Source organism: Pygocentrus nattereri, chromosome 22 (genome assembly GCF_015220715.1).
Source record: "Pygocentrus nattereri isolate fPygNat1 chromosome 22, fPygNat1.pri, whole genome shotgun sequence".
In the NCBI taxonomy this organism is placed as follows: Eukaryota; Metazoa; Chordata; class Actinopteri; order Characiformes; family Serrasalmidae; genus Pygocentrus; species Pygocentrus nattereri.
In genome coordinates this window covers 701,079-725,537 of record NC_051232.1, presented here as the reverse complement: position 1 = coordinate 725,537, position 24,459 = coordinate 701,079, and the positions used below count along the sequence as shown (strand labels likewise).

General features: G+C 43.4%; 1 protein-coding gene across 2 annotated transcripts in view; it reads right to left on the bottom strand.

Moving 5' to 3' along the window:
- LOC108414886 (intelectin-like) overlaps positions 1-23,455 on the bottom strand; it is a 38,720-nt gene extending 15,265 nt beyond the window's left edge. Inside the window, exons 1-7 of one of the 2 annotated variants that reach the window (XM_017687846.2) lie at positions 23,238-23,329; positions 22,888-23,016; positions 22,560-22,807; positions 21,920-22,078; positions 19,341-19,461; positions 19,164-19,267; positions 18,270-18,636 (exon numbers count right to left, since the gene is read on the bottom strand). In XM_017687846.2, the coding sequence (XP_017543335.1) occupies positions 18,484-18,636; positions 19,164-19,267; positions 19,341-19,461; positions 21,920-22,078; positions 22,560-22,807; positions 22,888-23,016; positions 23,238-23,313 (990 nt within the window). In that variant the 5' untranslated portion in view covers positions 23,314-23,329 and the 3' untranslated portion in view covers positions 18,270-18,483. Of the gene's footprint in view, positions 1-18,269; positions 18,637-19,163; positions 19,268-19,340; positions 19,462-21,919; positions 22,079-22,559; positions 22,808-22,887; positions 23,017-23,237; positions 23,330-23,410 lie in introns of those variants that run through there. The other variant, XM_037532584.1, reaches the window with a different exon arrangement.
- Positions 23,456-24,459: the final 1,004 nt, after the last annotated feature.

Sequence of the window (24,459 nt, the reverse complement as noted above, 5' to 3'; positions counted from 1 at the left end):
TCCAGCATCTGTGATGTCAGTCGGGCCTTGACTTTGGGCTTGTTGTCTGCACTGATGAATTCGATCTTGAACCGAGGGTCCAAAGAAGATGCCATATTTAGCAGCTCCTGAGTAGCTTCATCTTCATATTTCTCGTTGAGGTAGTCCAAAATCTCACTCTTCAGCTTCTTTGTCAGGTCTGTGTCTTCCTCTTGCCTTTGCAGAATTGATGTGTTAAAGAGATGAAGAACTGGCTTCACATAGGAGACACTTACATAGTCTTCGCCTGAAAGGGCATCCGTGAAGTCCAGCAGTGGACCCAGAGTCTTACTTACAGATTCCAGGACATCTATGTCTTGCCAGGTTGGAATTAGATGCCGTACCTTCTTTTCAGCAGACAGGACCAGTGTTAAAGCCTAAGTGTTAAAGCTAGAACCCCATCTTGTTTGGCACTCTGATATGAGGGAATGTGATGGTAGATTCAGTTCCTTCTGAGCTTTTTCAAGAGCAACTCTGGCCTTCCAGCTGTGAGAAAAGTGACACAGCATGTTCTTGCAGACACCTGTAGCACGGTTGATGCGTTCATTTTTTACCGCATTTTCTAGGGGAAAAGACAGCACAACATACTAATTAATTCTTGGCTTTGAACCAAAATAATAATAATAATAATAATAATATGAACAATAAAATGCTCAACATATTTTACAGCTCATTAAATTAAAACAAGACAACATAGTATTTTCTACATAATTTAACATTTTAAAAGAGCTACATATTCATTTTCAAAGAACATGCCTCATGACCTTTATTTGTAATGTGCCCTACAGTTTTTAAATGAGTGTCCTTATATCAATTATTTGTGTTTTAAAATTAAACAAGCAACTGTTACTGTATGCATGTTTACTGAATGTAAGTATACATGTATGTATGTTACATGTTCATTTAACATCAGTCAAATGTTGTTGGTGTAGAACTTGTTAGATTGTCAATCAACACTTAATGTAAGGTGACCTAACCATGATTATGAATCAACTATGAATGGAGACACTTATCATATCATTACTTTGTAAACATCAGTTTGTTGTTTTCTAAATAATAAGGTTATTTCAAGGTATTTTCAAGGAAATAAGGTTTATTTCATTATGTATTTTTAACACATAATGTAAAATTCAAATTACCACAAACATAATGGGAAATAGTCAAAATACACCTTAATGTGAATGGTGCAAATATAGAGTACAGGAACAAAAACAATGTGCCTTCTGCAAAAAACAGCCCATTCTATCCACAGTTAAACCAACAACCTGTATCTTCCACCTTAAATGGCAAGAACTACAGACATCGCTTTTCTCCGTTTGCCACCACAAAGTTTTGCTTAATAATTGTTTATCATCTTGGTTAGCTAACATTGCTAACGCTAGCGGCTAACGTTAACGTTACTGACGAGTGCCGAACAAGACGTTTATGGCTCTCTGTGGATTTTATAGGGTCTTTCTGGATATAAATTTGTAGTTTCGTCGCAAGAAACGTCATATACACCCCGCAGTCTGTATCAGAGACAGCCATAAACGGCCAGTTTGGCGTTCTTTAGTAACGTTAGCCGCTAGCGTTAGCAAGGTTGGCTTCTTCGCTAATACTAAAGTTTAATCGTTATTACACAAAACGTTGTGGTGGCAAACGGAAAAAAGTGTTGATGTCGGTAGCTGAGGAGTTAAGTTAAGAACAACCAAATATTTTGGCCGCTGTTCAGCCCTGCATGTTATATAATGTTTTATACCTTAACATAGTCATAACTTACCAACAGCAAGATGCAGTCTGTGCCCAAAGCACTGCAGCCTGGTCCACTTGTTCAGGGCGGGTGCCTTGACCATATTGGCTGCATTGTCTGTTGTAATGCAGACTTGACGTCCTGCATCAAGGCTCCAAGCAGCCACTGCTTCTCTCAACCCCGTTGCGATGTTCTCACTTGTATGATCCTCCGGGAAAAATGTCGTTTGCAAGCAGCGGCTTTTCAATTGGAAATCCTCAGTAATGAAGTGGACGGTCAGACTTATATATGGGTCCGTTGTCCGGCTGGACCACATGTCTGTTGTAGCTGCATAATAGTCCACTTGTGACAGCTCAGTTTCAACTTGTGCCTTGCACTTCTCGTACATCTCTGGGATGCCAATTTGAGAAAAATATGTGCGTGACGGTATCTCATACCGCTTATCAAGTGTGTGGATCATTTTTTTAAATCCCTCTTTGGTAACTGTGTTCATTGGTACCATATCTTTCGCAAGGTGAAAAGTTATTGCCTCAGTGATTTCTCTCTGTCGTTTGGAACCTCTCTCGTATGGTGTGACACTAGCAAAGGCATCTAAAACAGTTTTTTGTTTTGCATAGCATCCAGATTTGGCTTTGCACTGGTCATGCAGAGCTTTGTGGTGGCGCTTTAAATGATCGAACAAATTAGTCGAGTTGCCTCGTGTTAGTCGTGTGGCAACAACTGTAAGACACTGTCGGCAGATTACCTGTTTTTGGTCAACGTCATCCTTTCTGTAGCCAAAATAGTTGCATATATCTGACGTTGATTTCCTTTTCGCTATTAATTCCTCTCTTTCTGTTTTTTCACTCTGCTCCTCACTCATTTTGAAAGCGAAGTGGGGGAGGGGCTAACAATATTGACTAAGAATGATGCTTCACTGTGAACGCAGTGTGCATGTGCACTCATTGCCTTAAATAACATCGCACGTTCTGCGATGTGACTATCGCGCACATGCACATCGCGATGACGATGCTGAAACGATATATTGTGCAGCCCTACAATTTACCCAGCTAATCAACAAAACAGATGTTTTCCATCTATCCAAGTATTTCTTTACTTTAAGTAGAGGAGCATAATTTAGATTATAAACTTGTGCAAGGTTGTTGGGTATTTGTATTTGCATTTGAGAGACAGCAAAAACTTTTCTAGTACCTCTAAATGTTGAAAACTCAGAAGATATTTCAATGTTGGTTTGTACTAATGCCATGGGGCTATGGTACAGAATTTTTATTAAATTTAAGAATTTGGGGCTGAAATTGATTTTCTGAAGGGTTAAGAAAATGTAGGTCCAGCTTTAAGGCCATCATTTTTGCAAATAAATTATTCTTAAAGGTAAAGGTTAAAGGTTAATAGGTCTGTCAGAGCCACATAAAATAGGATCCATCTCAAGTTTAGGTAAAAGAGTTATTAATGCCTGATTTCATGAATCTGGTAACCACTGTTCCTATATTGCATGGGTGTACATATTCATTAGAGGATCCATTAATTAAGGTAGGATGGTTTTGAAAAAGTCAACTGAACTGCGAAATGAGAGAGAGGGAGTTCAGTGAAGGTGCAAGAGCCGAGCTGAGCTGAGTGAGCAAAAAAGAAAAGAAAGGACTAAAAAGTCCCTGTGAGCCTTGTCTTACTTTGTGGGCTGAAAAGCCCAGTGTTTTTTTTTTTGTGACAATAAAAGAAAACTCTCCGCCTTCACCCCTGCCCCCAGTGTCTTTCCTCCACCCAACGTTAAACATCTATGTAGCCCGGGCATGTTTGGCACTCCTGTGTGTGTGTGCGTAACGGATTAGGGCGGAGACAGGCAATCACGGGGGCAGCTGGGGTCCTGTGGTTCAGGTATTTAGGTAGACAGCCCGGGGTCCTTAGGGCAGGGCAGTGTGGCTAGGCTAACAGCAGAGCGAGTGACAGCGTTTGGACGAGGAGCCGTTTGTGTCAGGCATGCACATTGTAAAGGTATGTGGTGTTTGTGTGTAGACACTCGACTATAAGTACAATACTACTAGTTAGTGTTTAAGGTGTCTTTATGCTTGCAAAGTGTGGGACCAGCATGGAGGAGACGCCGTGACTCCCTGTAGCGTGTTCATTGTTGGAAAGCAGAGCTGAGGTGGTGTGCGGTGCCGTGACCGTGTTTACTGTGCAGTCCAGTGCATATTGGGACCACATGAAGGTATGTACATCTGTCTGATATTTCTCGCCTATGGTGTTTTAAATTCAGTATGGTAGTGACATGATGGCTTATTCTCTTTGACAGCTGAGCTAGCCTCCGATCGACGCTGGTCATTTTATAACGCAGATCATACGGCACTTGGGTTGCCAGCTGCTTTTTCTTGGTTTCCTACGTGTGTTCTTTGTTTTAGTACTGTTTGTTTTTATATTTTTATTTCTTTTGTCTCTGTGGTTTTGTGATTTGTACTCCTGTTTTATATGCTCAAAGGTGGTCGAAGTATGTACTGGGCTAACCGTGTGGAGTTGGGATATTGCTAATTTGGGTATCCACTAGTGTGATTTTTGCAGTGCAATGTAGAGTGAGTGCTATGTGCAATATAGTGTGTCACTGGTTTTAAAAATTCTTCACGTGTGGTAAGGATATCTTATATGGGACTCCCAACTCCAGCACTTTGCCCAGCAAGGTAGTGGTTTTTACTTTCTTTTATGGATCAAGCTGATACGAATACTGACAACTTCTGGGACAATTAATAAACTGTTTGACTTGTATTATTCTAAGGCGGTGTGGTCTGAGATTATTAAGGTACACGGAGCTTCCCCTCGCTCCAGGTCTAAACCCAGGGGTGGCGTAGTCTGGCAATAGATAACTTTGGGGCGCCACATCTATACAGTATGCAATTCGTTATTATGATTAAAGCCTTTATTTTCTAATATTTCAGCAATGGTCTGGTGGCATTTGCTCTGCTTAGCTTCCAGTATCTAGGGGTTCTCCTCAGGGCTGCCTCCTTTCACCAGTACTTTTCACTCTCTCCCTTGAAGCACTGGCTCTGAAAATTAGACAACATCCTTTAGTGTCTCCTATCACTTTCTGTAACACAGAGTATCAGATATCAATATACAGTGATGATCTCCTTGTCTACAAGATCTTATTTCCCATTATGAACCGCCTCGCTTACTCAGATCACTGGATGCTGGTTTTCTACTGGTTTCTAAAATTCAGAAGACTGGGTGGAAGATCTTTTTCTTACAAAGCTCCCAAATTGTGGAATAATCTCCCAGTTAATGTTCGGGACTCTGACACTGTCTCAACCTTTAAGTCTAGACTGAAAACATATTTGTTTAGTTTAGCTTTTGATAACTAGCCTTCCCCTTTAGATAAAGGCAGTAGATCCAGGGGTTCATGGGCATAGAGGCTTATGGTAAACTGAGATGTTACTGCTGTTGACCCACCACTTCACATGATCACACAGGTTTGTTGACAGTGGAGTGGGGGGATCCCTGTGTCTCAGGGTTCTCTCATATCTATCCTACCTTCTGGTTCTCTCCTTTTAGTTTATGCTGTTATAATTAGATCTGCCGGTGTCACCAGCCACACTCTGGGGGAAATCATATTTATTACAGTCATAATCATTTTGTCTCTTTACTCTTCCTGAGATAATGACTGCCCTCCTGTGCTGCAACACCCTCAAGTACATCACTGTGCCATCCAAATGTACCAGCATTGAGATAGGATGGGACCGTTTCAGCTCACTCCCACTTTTCATAAAGACTCAGTCAGAAACTGCCTCGGTCAGAGACGGCGTCAGTCAGAGACTGCCTCTACCAGTGCCTTTTCCAAAGCTTTACCATCCAGTCTTCAAACAGAGATCCTCTTAGCTTTTATTTGGTATTTAGCTTATTAAATTGTAAGCACTGTCTGACCAGAGGAGGACGGGTCTCCCCTTGTGAGTCTTGGTTCCTCCCAAGGTTTCTTCCTCCAGACTGAGGGAGTTTTCCCTTGCCACAGTCACCTCTGGCTTGCTCACTGGGGGATTATATATTGTAACTGTGTGTTTTCAAACTTCTATAAAGCTGCTTTGTGACAACATTGTGGTAGAAAGTACTATACAAATAAACTTGAATTGAAAACTTGAATAATGCAGGTTCTCATGAACATATTTGCTTTCTACTTTTGATTTTATCTGGCTATAAAATCAGCTGGACTAAATCACTGATGCATTTAAATTCACTTGCATCTCAAACTCCACTGCCATCTCATGAACCGATATAGTTAAGGGTGTAAGTTCTCATTGTTGATATTTTTGCTTGCATGACCTCCACTGCAATGCAAAATTTTCAGAGAATTTATAGCCATACTAAGAACAATCTGGAGCGATGGTCCAAACTCCCAAATTCACTAGAAGTTCATATGTCTATCGTTAAAATAGACCTCCTCATGTTAATTTTTACATTTCCATGATCCCTCTTGCTCCCGCTTCACTCGTTAATCTCCAGATTCACAAGGAAAGGAATCTAGTATATTCCAACTTGCCATTGAAATAAAAAAGTCACCATATTTAGGTCCCGTAATTTTATGCCCACTTACAATCTACCGTACCACAACCACTCAATTATCAATCATTTTTCACTCCTAGCAGTATACCTCTCATTTTCACAGTGGAGGAATATGGGAATTAATGTTTTAAAAGATCCGCATAATGACAATGACCTTGGACCATCCTTGCCTGGACCATCCTTTTTTTATACTTGCAGTTAAGATCTGCCATGCAGGCATACAGTGTCCCATTGGGAACAGCGATCCCCACTCACCCTTTTCATAAATGGTTAGCCTCGGGGTAGAGAAGGGAAGGAGGGCAAGAAGGAGATGAGGTTGGTAGTGGTTAGATTTGCAAGAGGCGATTAGAGTAAGTGCTCCCTGAAGAGCTCTGTCTTCAGGAGTTTCTTAAAAATAGCGAGGGACGCCACTGCTCTGACAGTGGAAGGTAGCTTGTTCCACCATTGGGGAATCAAGTATGAGAACAGTCTCGATTGCTTTGTGTGACTGTTTGGCAAAGCTAAGCGACGTTCATTGGAGGATCGCAATGGCCGGGCGGTGCTGTAAGCCTTTAGGAGCGAGTGCAGGTAAGAAGGAGCCTGCTCTGTTAACACCTTGTAGGCAATCGTAAGAGTTTTAAATTTGACACGAGCAGCAACCTGTAACCAGTGGAGCTCAATGAGCAGTGGGGTGACATGCGCCCGTTTTGGTTGGTTAAAGACCAGACGCGCTGCAGCTTTCTGAACCATCTTCAGTGGTTTTACAACACAGGCCGGGAGGCCCGTCAGTATGGCATTGCAGTAGTCGAGGCGTGAGATGACCACTGCTTGTACCAAGAGTTGGGTGGCTCGTTGTGTTAGAAACGGCCGTATCTGTCTGATGTTGTACAGCGCAAAGCGGCAGGACCGAGCCACCGAGGCAACATGGTGCGTAAAGGAGAGTTGGTCATCTACCATAACCCCCAGGTTCCTAGCAACCTTTGTCGGGGAGAGTGAGAGTGAGTCGATGGTTATGGTGAAGTTGTGTTGAATGGATTGTTTAGCTGGTATAACCAGAAGTTCAGACTTGGACAGGTTTAGTTGAAGGTAGTGTTCCTTCATCCATGCGGATATGTCCGAGAGGCACTGCGATATCCGCACAGAGATCGACAGGTCATCAGGCGGGAATGACAGATAGAGCTGGGTGTCATCAGCATAGCAATGGTACGAGAAGCCATGTGAGTGGATAACCCGGCCTAGAGAGGTGGTGTAAATAGAAAAGAGAAGGGGTCCCAGTACCAATCCCTGGGGAACCCCAGTGGATAGCGAGTGGGCTGAGGAGAGCTCTCCATGCCACGATACCTTGAATGAGCGCCCAGTGAGATACGATCTGAACCATAGTAGCGCATTGTCTGAGATACCCATGTTTGATAGAGTAGATAGGAGAAATGGTCCACATGGACCAAGAATGAGAAAAGTGACTATCGTAAGGCTGAACAGGCTCTGTTGATGTTTGGTTTTTGTTTCACTTAAATGTGTAAATAAAGCACATTTGTTCACTCATGCTGGTTTTCATGTGTGTGCCACCGAGTTCTCATTAGGTTTACTGGTCAGTGTGCATTGGTCCCTCCCCTGGCTGAGCCACAAAAGATAAGTAATTAAAATTGCGTAAATATTATGCAGATGACAATGTAGTGGTGCATATCCCATCCAGTAAATGAACCAAGTGACTATACACTGTAAATGAGAATGGTTAACTGTTGTGAGATATGCATGGATGTACATAGAAGTGGCAGTGCAGTATGCAATATGTATAGATATATAAACAAAGTAAACAAAGTGGCAGTGCATAGTAATGAGTAGAGGAATGTAATGTCCAGCTGGCATCCAGTGATCTTGACCTGTCAGTGGTTCAGTGTACACTAATGTCCCAGCACAGTGACAAAGTGTGATCACTGTTGGTACAAACAAACAAATATCCTGTATTGTTCCTCACTACAGTGGAGCTGAAAGATTCTGTTGCTGTCTGACCAGTAGGTCAAGGTGAGGGTGTGATATGTTGCCCAGGATAGTAGTGACTTTATTAGTGACCACCTTTCAACCATCACCTCAAAACCATCCAGTGAGCAGCCCAAGACTGAGCCAGCCTTCTTGATCAGTTTGTTGAGCTTTTTTGAATCTACCCATCTGATGTTGCCTCCCCAGAAACAGACTGGTTCAAGATCACCAGCATCTTGCTACACACATTGAAAGACCTAAGCTTTCTTAGAAAGTAGAGTCTGCTCATCCCCTTCCTGTACACAGCCTCTGCGTTGGCCTTCCAGTTTGTTGTCGAGTAGGACACCCAGGTCCACCAGCATTATGACCCATGATGGTAACAGGATTAATAGTGGTCCTCTTCCTCCTATGTCCACCACCACCTCCTTGGTCTTGGTCACACAGAGGAGCAGATGGTTCCTTGCACACCATTCAACAAAGCTTTTCACAAGGTTCTGTATTCTCCTTCCTGCCCAGCCCTAATGCACCCAACCACCACAGACTTATCAGAAAATTTCTGAAGTTTCAAAAAGTCCAGTATTCACGAAAAAGTGTCTCCTTCACAGTGATATTGTACAATCTTGATCATCTGTTATTCACCAACAGAGCAACTCTTCCTCCTTTTGTATCACTCTATTCAGCTTCTCCGTCCCCCCTCATGATCTGAAAGCCAAAAATATCAGTGTGAACCCCAGCAATTCTGTTCCTATCTACATAAGAATAACATATATGAAAAAATTCCAATCTGGTTTTAGGCCCCACCATTGCACAGAGACGGCTCTAGTTAAGATAACAAATGATCTCTTTCTTGCCTCTGAAGGCCATGTATCTCTTATGGTTCTGCTCAATCTAAGTGCAGCTTTTGACACTATAGATCATTCTATTCTCTTAGACAGACTACAAAACATGGTTGGAAGTAGAGGAATAGTGTTATCCTGGTTCACATCCTACCTCACTGACCAGTTTCAGTTCATACAATTAAATAATGTATCATCTAATTATACAAAAGTAAAATATGGAGTTCCACTAGGTTTTGTTTTAGGTCCTCTGTTATTCACATTATACATGTTACCATTAGGCATAGTTATAAATAGACATGGAATTAGTTTCCACTGCTACGTTGATGATACACAGCTGTACATATCAGCCAAACCAGAAGATAAATCCATCATCTTCCGCTTCTCTGGGGTTCGGGTCAGGCAGGCCCAGACCTCCCTTTCCCCAGCCACTTCCACTAGCTCTCTGGGGGGGATTGCGAGGTACTCCCAGGACATGCTGGTGTGACTATATATTACTTCCCATTTCCCGGGTGGACTTCCCGAGGGAGGCGTCCAGGAGGCATCCTCATCAGATGCCCGAACCACCTCAGCTGGCTCCTCTCAATGTGGAGAAGCAGCGGCTCTACTCTGAGTCCCTCCCGGATGACCGAACTTCTCACCCTATCTCTAAGGGATAGAGATAACCGGTAAATCGAGAGCCTTGCCTTATGGCTCAGCTCTTTTGGCTCGCCTGTCAATCTCCGCACTCTTCTTTACCATCACTCGTGAAAAAGACCCCGAGATACTTAAACTCTTCCACTTGAGGCAAGAGCCTATCCCCGACCCAGAGAGGGCTCTCCACCCTTTTCTGCCCGAGAACCATGGGACCACATCATCCGCAAACCGCAGCGATGTGACCTTGAGGTCACCAAACCGGACACCCTCCATACCCTGACTCTGCCTAGAGTCCAACTCTGACTTACTGCCGGCTATGCGAACCAAACTCCAGCTTTGTTTGTACAGGGCCTGAATGGCTCGTAGCAAAGAGCCATGTACCCTGTACTCCCGAAGCACCTCCCACAGAATACCCCGGGTAACAGTCGAAAGCCCTTCTCCAAATCCACAAATCACATGTGGACTTGTTGGGCAAACTCCCATGAACCCTCCAGAATCCTGGAGAGGGTGAAGAGTTGGTCCAGTTTTCCATGACCAGGGCAGAAACCGCACTGCTCCTCCTGAATCTGAGGTTCGACTATAAGCCAGACTCTCTTCTCCAGTACCCCTGTACAGACCTTACCAGGGAGGCTGAGGAGTGCGATTCCCCTGTAGTTGGAATACACCCTTCAGTCCCCCTTTTTAAAAAGAGGCACCATCACCCAGTCTGCCAATCCAGTGGCACTGCCCCCGATGTCCACGCAATGTTGAAAAGGCATGTCAGCCAAGACAGCCCCACAACAACGAGAGCTTTGAGGAACTCGGAACGGATCTCATCCACCCCTGGAGCCTTGGCACCAAGGAGCTTTTTAACTACCTTAGCGACTTCAGCCTCAGTAATGGACAAGCCTATTCCCGTGTCCCCAGACTCTGCCTCTTCACTGGAGAATGTGTCAGTGGGATTGAGAAGGTCCTGAAAGTGTTCCTTCCACTGCCCAATGACGTCTTCAGTCGAAGTCAGCAGCACACCATCACCACTATATACAGTGCTAGTGGCACACTGCTTTCCCCTTCTGAGTCACCTGACGGTTTGCCAGAATCTTTTCAGAGCCAACTTAGTCACTTTCCAAGGCCTCACCAAACTCCTCCCACACCCGGGTTTTTGCCTTGGCAACGACTGAAGCTGCAGATTGTTTGGCCTGTTGATACCTGCCAGCTGTCTCTGGTGTCCCACAGGCCAACCATGCCCAGTAGGACTCCTTCTTCAGCTTGACGGCATCTCTCACCTGGGGTGTCCACCACCGGGTTCGAGGATTACCGCCCCGACAGGCACCAACTAACTTGCGGCCACAGCTACAGTCAGCCACTTCAACAATGGAGGAGCGGAACATGGCCCATTCTGAGTCAATGTCCCTCACCTCTCTCGATATCTGGTCAAAATTCTGACGGAGGTGTGAGTTGAAGATCAATCTGTCAGGTTCTTCTGCCAGACATTCCCAGCAAACCCTCACTATATGTTTGGGTTTGCCTAGTCTGACCGGCATCTTCCCCCACCACCTAAACCAACTCACCACAAGGTGATGATCAGTTGACAGCTCTTCAAACATGGTGTTCGTGATGGACAAACTGTGGTTTGCACAGAAGTCCAAAAACTGAACACCACTCAGGTTCAGATCAGAGAGGCCATTTCTCCCAGTCACACCCCTCCAAGTCTCACTGTCATTGCCCACGCGAGCGTTGAAGTCCCCCAGTAGGACAATAGAGTCTCCAGGAGGAGCACTTTCAAGCACCCCTCACAAGGACACTAGGAAGGCTGGGTACTCTGAACTGCTGTTCGGCGAATAAGCACAGACAACAGTCAGGACCCGTTCCCCAACCCGAAGGCGTAGGGAAGCTACCCTTTCGTCCACCGGAGAAAACCCCAACATACAGGTGCCGAGTCAAGGGGCTATGAGGAGGCCCGCCGCCTCTCACCATGGGCAACTCCAGAAAAGAATAAAGTCCAGCCCCTCTCAAGGAGATTGGACCCAGAGCCCAAGCTGTGTGTTGAGGTGAGCCCGACTATATCTAGCTGGTATCTCTCAACCTTGCGCACCAACTCAGGCTCTTTCCCCGCCAGTGAGGTAAAATTCCAAGTTCCAAAAGCCAGTTTCAGCAACCGAGGATCAGAATGCCAAGGCCCACGCCTTCGGACACTGTCCGATCCACAAAGCACCGAACCCCTACTGCTGCCACTCCCATCGGTGGTAGGTCGATGGGAGACCAAATCAGAAGATAAATCCAGATTAAATAAAATAGAAGATTGTGTAGAAGATATAAGAAACTGGATGCTGCAGAATTTCCTTCTTTTAAACCCAGATAAAACAGAAGTTCTTGGTCCAAAGGCTGTTCAGAATAAATGTTAAGATTTAATGTTAAATCTTGCAGACTTCTCTGTATTACCTGGTTCAGTAGCTAAAAATCTTGGTGTGATGATCGATTCAGATCTAATGTTTAATCAACACAAGGACAATATTACACAAGGACAGGTAATATTACAAGGACAGCGTTCCTTCACCTCCGAAACATTTCAAAGTTAAGAAATGCGTTTTCCCTACATGACGTTGAAAAATTGGTACATGCCTTTATAACTTCAAGGCTAGGCTACTGTAATGCATTGTTGTCAGAAAGCTCCAACAGGAACCTAAATAAACTTCAATTAGTTCAGAATGCTGCAGCTAGAGTTCTCACTAAAACCAGGAAATCTGACCATAGCTGCCCAGTTTTATCAGCGTTACACTGGCTTCCTATCAAATTCCGTATTGACTATAAAATTCTCATTTTGACGTATAAAGCCCTGCATGGTCTCTCACCGGAGTACCTGCAAGATCTTATTTCCCATTATGAACTGCCTTGCTTACTCAGATCACAGGATGCTGGTTTTCTGCTGGATCTGCTGCTTTTTTCTACTTCTGGCACCGCTGTGGGTGGCAGCCTTTCCAGTAGCTCCATGTTTTGTGGAGTGTTTTTTTTTTCTTACTTTTTGTCTTTTTCTGTTTGCGTACATTACTTTTTAGTGATTTTTTTTGTACTGAGGACATGGAGCCTGTTCTCATGCATATGGGTAAAAATAACTTAGTTTACACCCATGAAGAGCTGCTAGCGCTGCGAACAAAGGAGGACCTATCGAGGGTGCAAAGCCGGACATGTGACAGTAAAGGAAATAATCTGCAGTCGGGATATTGAAGTGATGGCAGTGAGTCTTCATCCCTATTATGTCTCTAGGGAGATGTCACACGCCATCGCTGTTTGTATTTATGTTCCCCCTTGTGCGGATGCTGAGACGGCGTGTGACGTCATACATGCTACCATCGCGAGACTACAAACCCAGCACCCTGAGGCTTTCATTGCCATCTCTGGTGATTTCATCCACATTACACTGGACTCAATGCTCACACCGTTTTACCAGTATGTAGACTGCCCCACCAGGAAGAACAGGACAATTGATCTCCTTTATGCCAATGTGAAGGATGCATACATCGCCACACCCCTGCCCCCTCTGGGAAAATCTGACCACAGCCTTGTCTACCTGCAGCCTCAGTACAAACCCCGTGTCCAGAGAGAGCCTGTAACCACACGCTCCATCAGGAAATGGTCTCCTGAAGCCGAAGCAGCTCTCAGGGATTGTTTTGAGTCCACGGAATGGAGTGTACTGCAGGAGCCATAAGGAGAGGATATTGGGGGGATTACACACTGCATGACGGACTACATGAACTTTTACATGGACATTGTTGTTCCTGTGAAAACTGTACGCTGCTTTGCTAACAACAAGCCCTGGATAACCAGCAATGTCAAAGGCCTGCTGAATAAGAAGAAGAGAGCCTTTAAAGACAACAACCGGGAGGAGCTTAGGAATTTACACAGGGAGCTCAAAGTCCACTTGCGAGAGGCCAAGGAGTCCTACAGGGTGAAGGTGGAGCAGAAGTTAAGGGAGAATAATATGAGGGAGGTATGGAATGGTATGAAGACCATTACAGGTTGCAAGCAGAGGATGTACAGTGCGTTAGACGGTGACACAGAGAGAGCCAATGAGTTCAACATCTTCTACAACCGGTTTGACTTCCCAGTTCAGATCTCCACAGCACCTGCATGTCCAGTAGTCACCTCCACACCCTCCCACTTCTCAGTTCCTAGGACTTCAGTCTCTGTCTGCCTGGACATCAACACCTCATCTGCTCCTACTGATATTCATGCCAACCTCCCAGCCGCTGACGGCACAGACATCACGACCCCCTCTACCCCCTCTTCACACATCAAGGCATCTGAGCTGATCTGCAGCACCGCTGATCTGCAGCACCCCCCCCCCCCCCCCCCCCTTCTGCATACCTTCACTGCAGATCAAGTTAGAGGTGAACTGAGGAAACTCCACACAAGGAAAGCAGCTGGTCCGGACAAATTATTTCCTAGACTACTTAGGTCCTGTGCTGCTGAGCTGGGGTCACCCCTACAGCACATCTTCAACCTGAGTCTGCACTTGGGGATGGTTCCCACACTGTGGAAAACATCATGCCTCATTCCAGTACCCAAGAGGGTGTGACCCAGTGAACTCAATGACTTCAGGCCTGTTGCTCTAACATCCCATGTCATGAAGATGCTGGAGCGCCTTCTTCTGCACCTTCTCAGACCCCAGGTTCGACTTGCAGCAGTTCGCCTACAGGGAGAAAGTGGGAGTGGAGGATGCCATGCTATACCTCCTCCATCGTGCCCACTCTTATCTGGACAAGGGTGGTTGTGCTGTAAGAGTCATGTTCTTTGATTTTTCCAGTGCCTTTAACACCATCCAGCCTCTCCAACTGAGAGACAAGCTGGTTAACATGCAAGTGGATCCACACCTAGTCTCCTGGATTACTGACTACCTCACAGGCAGACCTCAGTATGTCAGGCTGAAGGACTGTACGTCAGAGACTGTGGTCAGCAGCACAGGAGCACCACAAGGGACTGTACTTTGCCGCTTTCTGTTCACACTTTACACCTCAGACTTTCAGTACAACTCTGAGACTTGTGTAAGGGGAGGGCAGGAGGGGGAGTACAAGACCCTGGTGCAGGACTTTGTGGAGTGGTGCCATGGGAGCAACCTGCTTCTGAATACTTCCAAGACCAAGGAGATGGTAGTGGACTTTCGCAGGGTTAGGCCACCCACACAGCGTCTCTATTGAGGGGGTTGAAGGGGAGAGGGTAATGACCTACAGGTATCTTGGGCTGCAACTGGATGATAGGTTGGACTGGTCAGCCAACACAGACATCCTGTACAGGAAGGGTCAAAGCGGGCTGTACTTCCTGAGGAGGCTGAGGTCCTTTAACATCTGCAGGAAGCTTCTGCAGATGTTCTATCAGACCATGGTTGCCAGCTGTCTTTTCTATGCTGTGGTGTGCTGGGGAGGAAGCATAAAAAGGAGAGACGAGATGTGACTGGTCAAGCTGGTCAGGCGAGCGGGGTCAGTGGTCGGTGTGGAACTGGACTCTGTGGTCAAGGTGGCTGAGAGAAGGACACTACACAAACAGGTTGCTGTCACAGAGCTGCTCAACCGATAGATTCAGGAGATCCTTTGTCCCCAGAGCCATCAGGCTCTTCAACTCTTCCCAGGGGGACCAGCAGAGAAGGTGTGGGGGGGGGGGACTGATTCTGAATCTCATGCTTATCCTGTGTTTATCTATTCATCTGCACATATAGACAGCGTGCTGCAAGTATTGCACTTTCTGCGTAACTCATTGCACATCTTGCACATCTGGACAGTAGACACTTTATCTGCACATATTTATTGCACTGAATCTCTCATCTCAGGTTATAGATATTATCACAGACTGTTATTTTTTTCTATTTGTACATATACCTGTAGATAGGATCTGGTTTATTTATTCTTGTTATATGTCTACACCCATTTACGGCTACTGTATAGTAATTCAACTGATTCTGTTAGTTGTGAAAGAGAACCCTAATGAGACAGAGAAACAGTTAACAAGGATAGCTAACAAGCTTGTCAAAGGTGGGGCTTGAACTCTTGGTAGGAGGCACGTGTGCTACTGCTGCACTGTCAAAAATGGAGGTGGTATAAGCTCAATGGGTGCGTCCTTTAAACAATGAGCCCACAGAAACAAGGGTCTTAAGGCCCCTTAACCAAAAGACCTCTTTAATCTTACACTTAAAGACAATGAGAGCATATGAGAACACTTCCTTTAATACAGTTTTTTAAGTAGTAAGGAGTAGCATCTCGAGAAGAGACAGGAAAGATGTCAAGTTGCTAGAGATTGAGTTACCGGCTGAGTCGTTTGTAGGAACTTCAAAAACAGACTGAGCAAGGCTAAAACTGAGCCTTGCTCTTAAATAGGCCATCCTATACTGGATCTCCCCTGATTAGGAGCAGCCCTGCACTGCCCTCTGGTGGCCGGCGCAGGTTGATCTCCAGCCCTGGCCCTTACAATTTTAAAAACCAACTATATTTTGAAATATATGTGAAGGGCAAGGAGGAGCCAGGTGTTGACCCTTCTTTGCCCAAAAGGAGTATAAAAAGCGTAGATCTTTGTGGGTTTGTTAGTTGATGTCTGAGCCAACTCAAGGTTAATGCTTGAAACTGGAAAGTTAATCGTCAATAAAGAATTGTGCCTTTTACTGCCAATCCTGGTGTTCTGAGTTTTATTTCGGGGTTCTGTGTGGAGCTGTGGAGATATTTCTCAAGGATACATTTTTCATGTATACAATGTTGATGTACTAAATTGTAGCCAGCTATGCCCAAGACATGAAAAGGTAACTGATTTCTGATACTATGCTATTTGTTTCTAAGCCTCAAGGAGCTTTTCAATCACTGGTAACTCTTTAATTATCCATTTATTTTAGCAACACTCTAGTTATTACCAACATGCCATTGCTTTGTTTACCTCTCCCATGATTTCTGCTAATTACCTGGTCATGTTCCTCTTTCACACAAATAACTTAAGAAAGTTGCTCTTTAATTTCAGCTCCACATTCAGTAACATACATCCAGTAGGGAAGATGACTAATCTGGTCTGAAGTTTCTGAATAAGAGATCTCAGGCGGTTTGGACTGACAGCAACACCACCAGCACCACAAAGACCATCTCAAACCTACCAAAGCCTTTCTTAAAGGAATAGTTTGGTGAAAAAGTACTCAGTACTCAGTTGTCCACTTACCCATGATACAGTCTGATGTGGAAGACTAGAAGAGTTACAGAACGGTTTGGGTATCACGGGGAGATCAGGGCTTGTTCAGTTAGTTAGGGCAGGGAATAAACCCCTAATATGTTTTGTGCTGTTATTGTAAAAAACATGTTTTTTTCTGCTTGTGGATGTGACCAGATAGAAGCACTACATGGTTGATCAGAAAGATTTTGCTAGAGAACTAGTTGGTTAAAGTATACATGCTTTATTACAGATTTAGTGAATGAGAAGAGTTCAAGGTGAAGTCTGGGGAGGTTTTTAAATTCTACATATGTTTTATAGTTAGATATAGGTTTTTCATGAACTTGCTTTTTACATTGCTATAAATATCTTATGCCTGTAACTGAGATGTTAATGTTTTCTTGGGGGAAATGCTTTTTGTTTTAAAATTATGATGCTGCATGATGGGTTGTATACTTGGTTTATTTTACTCTGAAACTTCCTTGTTCCTCTCTGAGCCAAGCATGATCCTCTAATTTGAGTGAAAGACAAGCCTGAGAAACTCGGGGCTAAATGTGTGCTGGAATGCAGCCTTATTATTAGGGAGGAACATGCTCAGAGTGAAGGTTTATATTTTAGTTCAGAGCTCACAATAATGTCAACAAGGGAACTTACATTTTTATTATTTTGCAATATTCATTATGTTCTAAATGCTTATTTAGGTTTTCATACTGCAGTGTCCTTTGCTGATGTCTTACAGAATCAATTTACCCAATAAGTAAAATTCAAAACTATTTCTATGAAGTGTAAAATGCAACCTTAAAACAAATGTCAGTTTAGTGATATTTGCAGTGAAAATATTTTGGTCGACAATTTTAATGAAATTATATACAATCTCAGATTTTCATTAATTCTGATTTTTGATGAATATTATTCTGATTCGATTCTTTTTTTTTTTTTTACTCAAACCTGCCAAACCTTTTAGTTGTCAAGATGTGAAGAATTTGTCTTGGTGACAAAAAAAAAAAGAAAGCATAAAAGGCACTCAATTTTTCTTTTAACTCTGCTAATATATTGGCAAACAGATGATGCAAACGAGAGCACAGCATTTGATTTACAGGAAATACAGAATGAATCACAAAAAGTCAAAAGGAAAAAGTCACCTTTTCAGGAAAATATAAATACACCAGATCAGTATAGATAACAGGATGGGATGTGTCTAAATAAGCATATTGTTGTTATGAAGAAGTGAATGCAATGCAATTTGGCAACTAATGTTGCAGAGTCAAATAATGACAGTCACAGGTTTAAAATCCAGAGGTCCTGATTGAAACTGATGTTCAGTTGTGAATTGAACTTTATTTTATGGTGAAAGTCTCAGAGTTAATTCTCTATAAGGCATATGTGGAAAATTAAAAGGAATGTAATTTAATTTGCTAAAATGTGAACTCACCCATCTGTTTATTGCAGTTATTGAACACAAAACAAAGTACACTGTAAAATGGTTCAAACACAGGGGGGAATTAGAGGTGTAATGAGCTGCTAGCATTGCCTACTTTTACAGGTAGAACTGAGTATTCCATTCTGTAAATTTACTACATGATAGAAGCAGAAGAGAAAGCTGGAGGTGTGTTCTGGGACTCAGCGATAGAAAAGAAGCACTGCAGCTTCAATGAACTCTCGGGACACACTCCAGCCTACATTTGTCCCGTATCCATCCCAGTCAAAACCAGGGAAATCTCCACACTGTCTCGGTGCAGCTTCTGGGAAATGACCTCCTCCACCAATACAGTACTGCACAACAAAATCACTGTGTTAATAAATTTATCCAATGTCTTCATACACCTCTATGTAATCTGATAACGGAAAACCTTCTCCAGTTATTAGAAAATTATAGTAGAATATACAATATTTTTAGACATATTTAATTATTTGTTTGCTTATTTATTGCATTGTGGTGTTGCAGATGTGTTGAATTATCTCTGTTGTGGTGTGGTCAGCGTCCAGGGCAGCTTATGTTTAGCAAAATGAGAGAAGTCACATTAAACATATGCATAAAATAAACCAATTATTGGGCTGCAATCTGTGTGAAGTGTCTTTGTAAGATTTTTTGAAACAGCTTTAAGTAGATATATCGTAGTACACTGATTATATGACCACTTGAACAATCAGGAAAATCATATTACGATATGAAATTATATAATGTCCACAGTATTGTGCTCAGTGTTCAGTGAGGAACCCTCTTTTTATTCTGTTGTTTCATTTCCAAAAGTAAATTCTGAAATCCATGAATTCTGAAACTTGACAGTTTAATAACTCACGTGTTCTGTGTTGCAGCCGGTTGGTCTGACTCCAGAACAGATTGCCATGGCTGCCTTCTCATGGTTAAACACTCTGAAAGCGATGAAGCCAGCCTCAAACTCTCCTGAAAAGATTCATATAAACTATTAATCAGTTCAAAATCCAAGGTTCCAAGCAGTCAAAGGATGTTGACTTACCTCTTGGGCTTGGTCCATAAAAGTTCTTTGTAGAAGCTTCATTGCCATAGTCATACACCACTGGGGCGGTAGGTCCGTTATTAGTACGGCAAACTCCTGCTCCATATGTCACCGGAAATTTCTAAAAGCAAAATAAATGAGGAAACACAAGGCTGAGTGTCTGAAATTAACATGATTCTTTTAAGAAATGGCCAAAAGGGTCGTTGTGGGCAAAGTTTGGGGCTTGTGTCCTCATTAGTTTCTTAAAAGGTGTGCGTAGTCGTTAGTTTGGCCTGAAAATTAGTGCTTTTGAAAGAGAGACTAGATGCATGAAGCATTCTGGGATTGTTCTTTACCTTTTTGTTATGGGACGGTGGGGAGGTGGACCTAAGCGCAGAACTGAATCCCAGCAAAAACAAAAGCGTAATGGAAGTAAGGGGCAATGGAAAATGCAGTTGCCACCTCCACTGATAAAGCGCCCAGGCCGAGGATTGAACCGTCGCTTTCATGGTTGATAATCCGCGGCGCAACCACTGCACCACTTCAATGAGCACGAGGTGACAGTCAAGGCACCTTGAGGAAGGTGGAAAAAGACGCAGAAGCGAAGGGCAAACGAAAAGACAAAAGATGCCGCCACCGTAATTATGGCGGTGGGCAGACTTTGCTTAATGTGTTGGCTTTTAGAGCAAACACCTTGTGTGGCTTAGATTTCTTTTTTTTGTGTGTGTTTGTTTTTTGCAAGTAATTACTCTCTTTTGTCTTTCCAGCCTTCTTCTTATCTCCTTTCATTTTTTGGGGCAATTTCTTCTCTCAGACCTCTTTTTTCCCTCTTTTAGTTTTGGGGCAGTTTCGTTTCTTTTCTTTTCAAAGACTAAGTACCGTACCAGTCAACCCTCTACAAAGGGGTGACAAACATTGGCATTTGCCAGCACCTTATATACGGGGGCTTCCAGGTGCGTCGTTTGTCTTAATTGATCAATGGCACCTTGCTGCTGACGCCCTCTGCTGGTGGGAGGCGGTGCAGGCTGAACCCTTACACTTTTATTGTATGTAACAGAAGATGCTGGCTATTTTGTGGCTTACTGAGAATGTGGAAAATTATGTTATACATATACATCAACCAGCCACTTCTCTTAGTACAACATTCTGTCCATTTTATTGGTTCCACCTACCATATATTATGATTTTCAAACTGTGTCCACTCACTGTCCACTCTACTAGACACTCCTACCTTGACGGTCCACCTTGTAAACAAAGTCAGATTGTTTGTGCTGGTCGTCCTCTAGTCCTTCATCAATGGTCACAGGATGCTGCCCACGAGACACTCCACCAAACTTTACACTTGACAGACAAGTACCGTCTCCTGGCAACCGCCAAACCCAGACTCGTCCATCGGATTTCCAGACGGAGAAGCGTGATTGGTCACTCCAGAGAACTCGTCTCCACTGCTCTAGAGTCCAGTGGTGGCGCTTTACTCCACTGCATTCAATGCTTTGCATTGTGCTTGGTGATGTAAGGCTTGGATGCAGCTGCTCGGCCATGGAAACCCATTCCATGAAGCTCTCTACGCTGTTCTTGAGCTGATCTGAAGGCCACATGAAGTTTGGAGGTCTGTAGTGATTGACTCTGCAGAAAGTCGGTAACCTCTGCGCACTATGCCCCTCAGCATCCGCTGACCCCGCTCTGTCATTTTACGTGGCCGACCACTTCGTGGCTGAGTTGCTGTCGTTCCCAATCGTTTCCACTTTGTTATAATCCCACTGACAGTTGACTGTGGAATATTTAGTAGTGAGGAAATTTCACGACTGGACTTGCTGCACAGGTGGCGTCCGATCACGGTACCATGCTTGACTTCACTGAGCTCCTGAGAGGGACCCATTCTTTCACTAATGTCTGTAGAAGCAGTCTGCAGGCCTAGGGGCTCGGCTTTATACACCTGTGACCATGGAAGTGATTGGAACAACTGAACTCAGTGATTTGGATGGGTGAGTGAAGACTTTTGGGCATACAGTGTAGCTCAATGTCTAACAAAGGGCGACCAAGTTATATAAAAGAACAGATTTCAATTGACAATTTGACCAAATATAAAGTTTGTACACTCTTTAAATGATGTTTCCATATAGAACCCAAGGGCTCTGCTGTTGTAACAATATTAAGCTTTTCAGTTCCATATAGGACCCTTTTCAAAAAGGTTCTATATAGAACCACCCACAGCACAACAATGCCATAAAATCATGGAAAGGATACTTTCAGTGTTCAATGTTCTAATTAGAACCATTTTCTTTACTAAAGAACCCTTAAAGATCCATCTGTTCTAAGAGTGTTTTTATAAATGTCAAATTTGTATATCTGATCTTTTCAAATCTTACCTGAGCCACTGTCGTATGTGGTTCTGGATTTGATGCGTATCCGATTCGTGGTCATTCGATGTTTAATGTGACACTAAATTTCTTGTACTTTTTCTCACTGAAGTAATTTTTTGGCTCTACATTTTTAATTGCATAAGATTTTGACACTGTGCCCTCACTTCCACTGTACTTTCTCCAGCTCCCCTCATATGGGAAGAATAAAGATAGGATTTGAGATTTTTGTGGTTTTACCTTGAATAAGTTGAAAAGATTCCCTCCATGGAGGCTAAGAATCCGGTTTTCAGTGTGGTAGCGTAAGATAGAAGCAGCAGTCCACTGTTGTACCAAAGCGTTGTTAGGAACATGCCACACAGACACATCCTGAGCCACAATGTCGTAGTATCCAGGGTTCTGTACGAAATAAGAGCAATGGACCATTAAACAGAATGAAAAACCTTCACAAAGCATCTCAGGGTGGGGTGGTGGTGGGGACAGGGGGTTCAGTTTAGAGTCAAGTTACATCACCAGTGGAGGAAGGTAATCTGAGATTCGCAGCACCAACCAGCACAACCAGTTAAATCAACACACTGTGTTTGTCTTTTGGAGATTGTGGAACAGAAAATACAGCCAAGCCTGAATATCCTCCAGATTTCTTTGAGAAGCTGAAGGTGAGTGGAAATAATGGAAGCTGTAATAAAGGCAGAGTGGCACTCAGCACTGACACATCTGATATTAGATTTACTTGTTCTTTCTTCTGTGTGATTTTCTTTTATATATGTGTTTTCCACCTTTTCCTGACACTGAACACTGAATAACTTATAACTGATCACATTTTTTGACCTGCCCAGAATTCCAGACTTCAGTCTGTCCTTTGTACTGCACCTTACTGTACCTTGTAGTCGTCACTGGTAGCACCTTCTGCAGATCCAAATGTGGCCGTGTTAGCCCAGTTTCCATCTCCATTAGGTATGTTGGGGTCACTACCTTGCTGGCTAGACCAGCGGTCACCTACAGTGCATTTCCCAAACATGTTGTTCTCGTGCACACTGGCCACCAGCGTCCAGCCACCTCCAGCAGTGGTCATATCACAGTAGGCCTGGTAGACCACCCCTTTCTCCGTTGTCAGAAAGTACAGTCCATCTGTTTATAAACATATGTCACTGGCTCACCAAAAGCTATTTTTCTGGAAAAATTTCAGACTCAAGTAATTTCGGCTTTACCTTCATTGATTTTATGTTTGTCTCTGAGTTCTTTGCAGCTTCGAGCCACGTAGCCACGGTCAGGTTTCTGCTTGGTGTCAGTAGGTGGTTCTGGAGCTTCTCCATCCTGAAGTATGTACATCATACCAGCTATAAAGACAGGGTGTCCTCAATGAATTAATTCTTATACATTTTCAGGGTCAAGAAAAAAACAACTTACTTTCCAGTTACGAAGTTTACTGTAAAGTTTTAATTTGAACTATTTTAAGCAGGTAAATACATTCATATTAATAATAATAGAATAATTTAAACAGAACAGAAACAGGTGCTCTTTATAAGATTCTGTTCCTCTTTAAATAGGATTTACCCACTTGATCTGGAGTCACAGGGGAACAGACTTGTTGACAGACATATCAACAGAAACCCAAAGCACAGCACAGATGGCATATTTCTAGAAAAATCTGCATAAAGAATGAGTTTAAAATGATTGATAATAATATGGCACATCACGCAAAACGTTTTTCATGAGACAGAATTAGAGTACCTGCCCTGTTGCCACTGTTGTCTTTGTCTGGATGGACGTCTCAGTGTTGGAGGTGTAGATGAAGAATGTCCAGTTGAAGAAACAGTAGCCTACTTATACATCTCTGGCTCAAAGCAGAAATGAGGAAACACAAAATTCATGTATCATGTGTTTCAGGGGTGGGCTTGTCAGTAGTATTTACTCAGTTCAGTCTGGCGTGACATAATTATACTTCGCTGTGTGGCTAGGTTTAAGTTACAGTACTTTTACTTCTATCCAAATCAGCCTCCCTTACAAACATTATGTGACTGGTAGGATCTTAATATTTGTTCATTATTTTAATATTTGTTTTACAAAGTGAGCCTCTTAAGAAAAATGTCCATATATAAACAGGTACAGGGTTACTGGAAGTAAACTGGAGGAGCAAACAGTTCTGCTTTTATAGTACAAAAAAGAAAATCTTTGTTTCTAAGGCATCAGTTTGTGATCCAAGTTTTTAGTTATTGAGCCCATTAAAACATGAAATAATACAATACACATAAAGTCCTTAGAAAACAGCCAATAGAATGAGCTGCTTTGGGAGCAGCTGCACATAAGCATCAGGTCACCAATGCCAAGCCTGAGCTAGAGTGGTGTAAATCTCCCCAGGGTTGGGCTGTGGACCAGTGGTGCTCTGGAACCTTTGGTATTATTTGGAGTGGAGTTTATGACCCAGAACTAATCATCCAGCAGTACCTGACCTCACTAATGCTCTTGTGGTTGAATTCATTAGAATCTTCACAACATCTATTGTGAAACCTTTCGAGAAGAGGCTGTTACTAACTCCCTTCAAAGAGGGACCCAAACTCACTTTTGAAGTATAATACATTTAATCGATGATTTTGGCGACATGGAGGCATGGTGGGTAGCGCTGTCACCTCACAGCAAGATGGGCCTGGGTTCAAGTCCCCAGACGGGCGACCAGTGTCCTGTCTGTGTGGAGTTTGCATGTTCTCCCTGTGTCTGCGTGGGTTTCCTTCATGTACTCTGGGGAGCAATTGGGGGTTTGGTGCCTTGCTCAAGGGCACTTC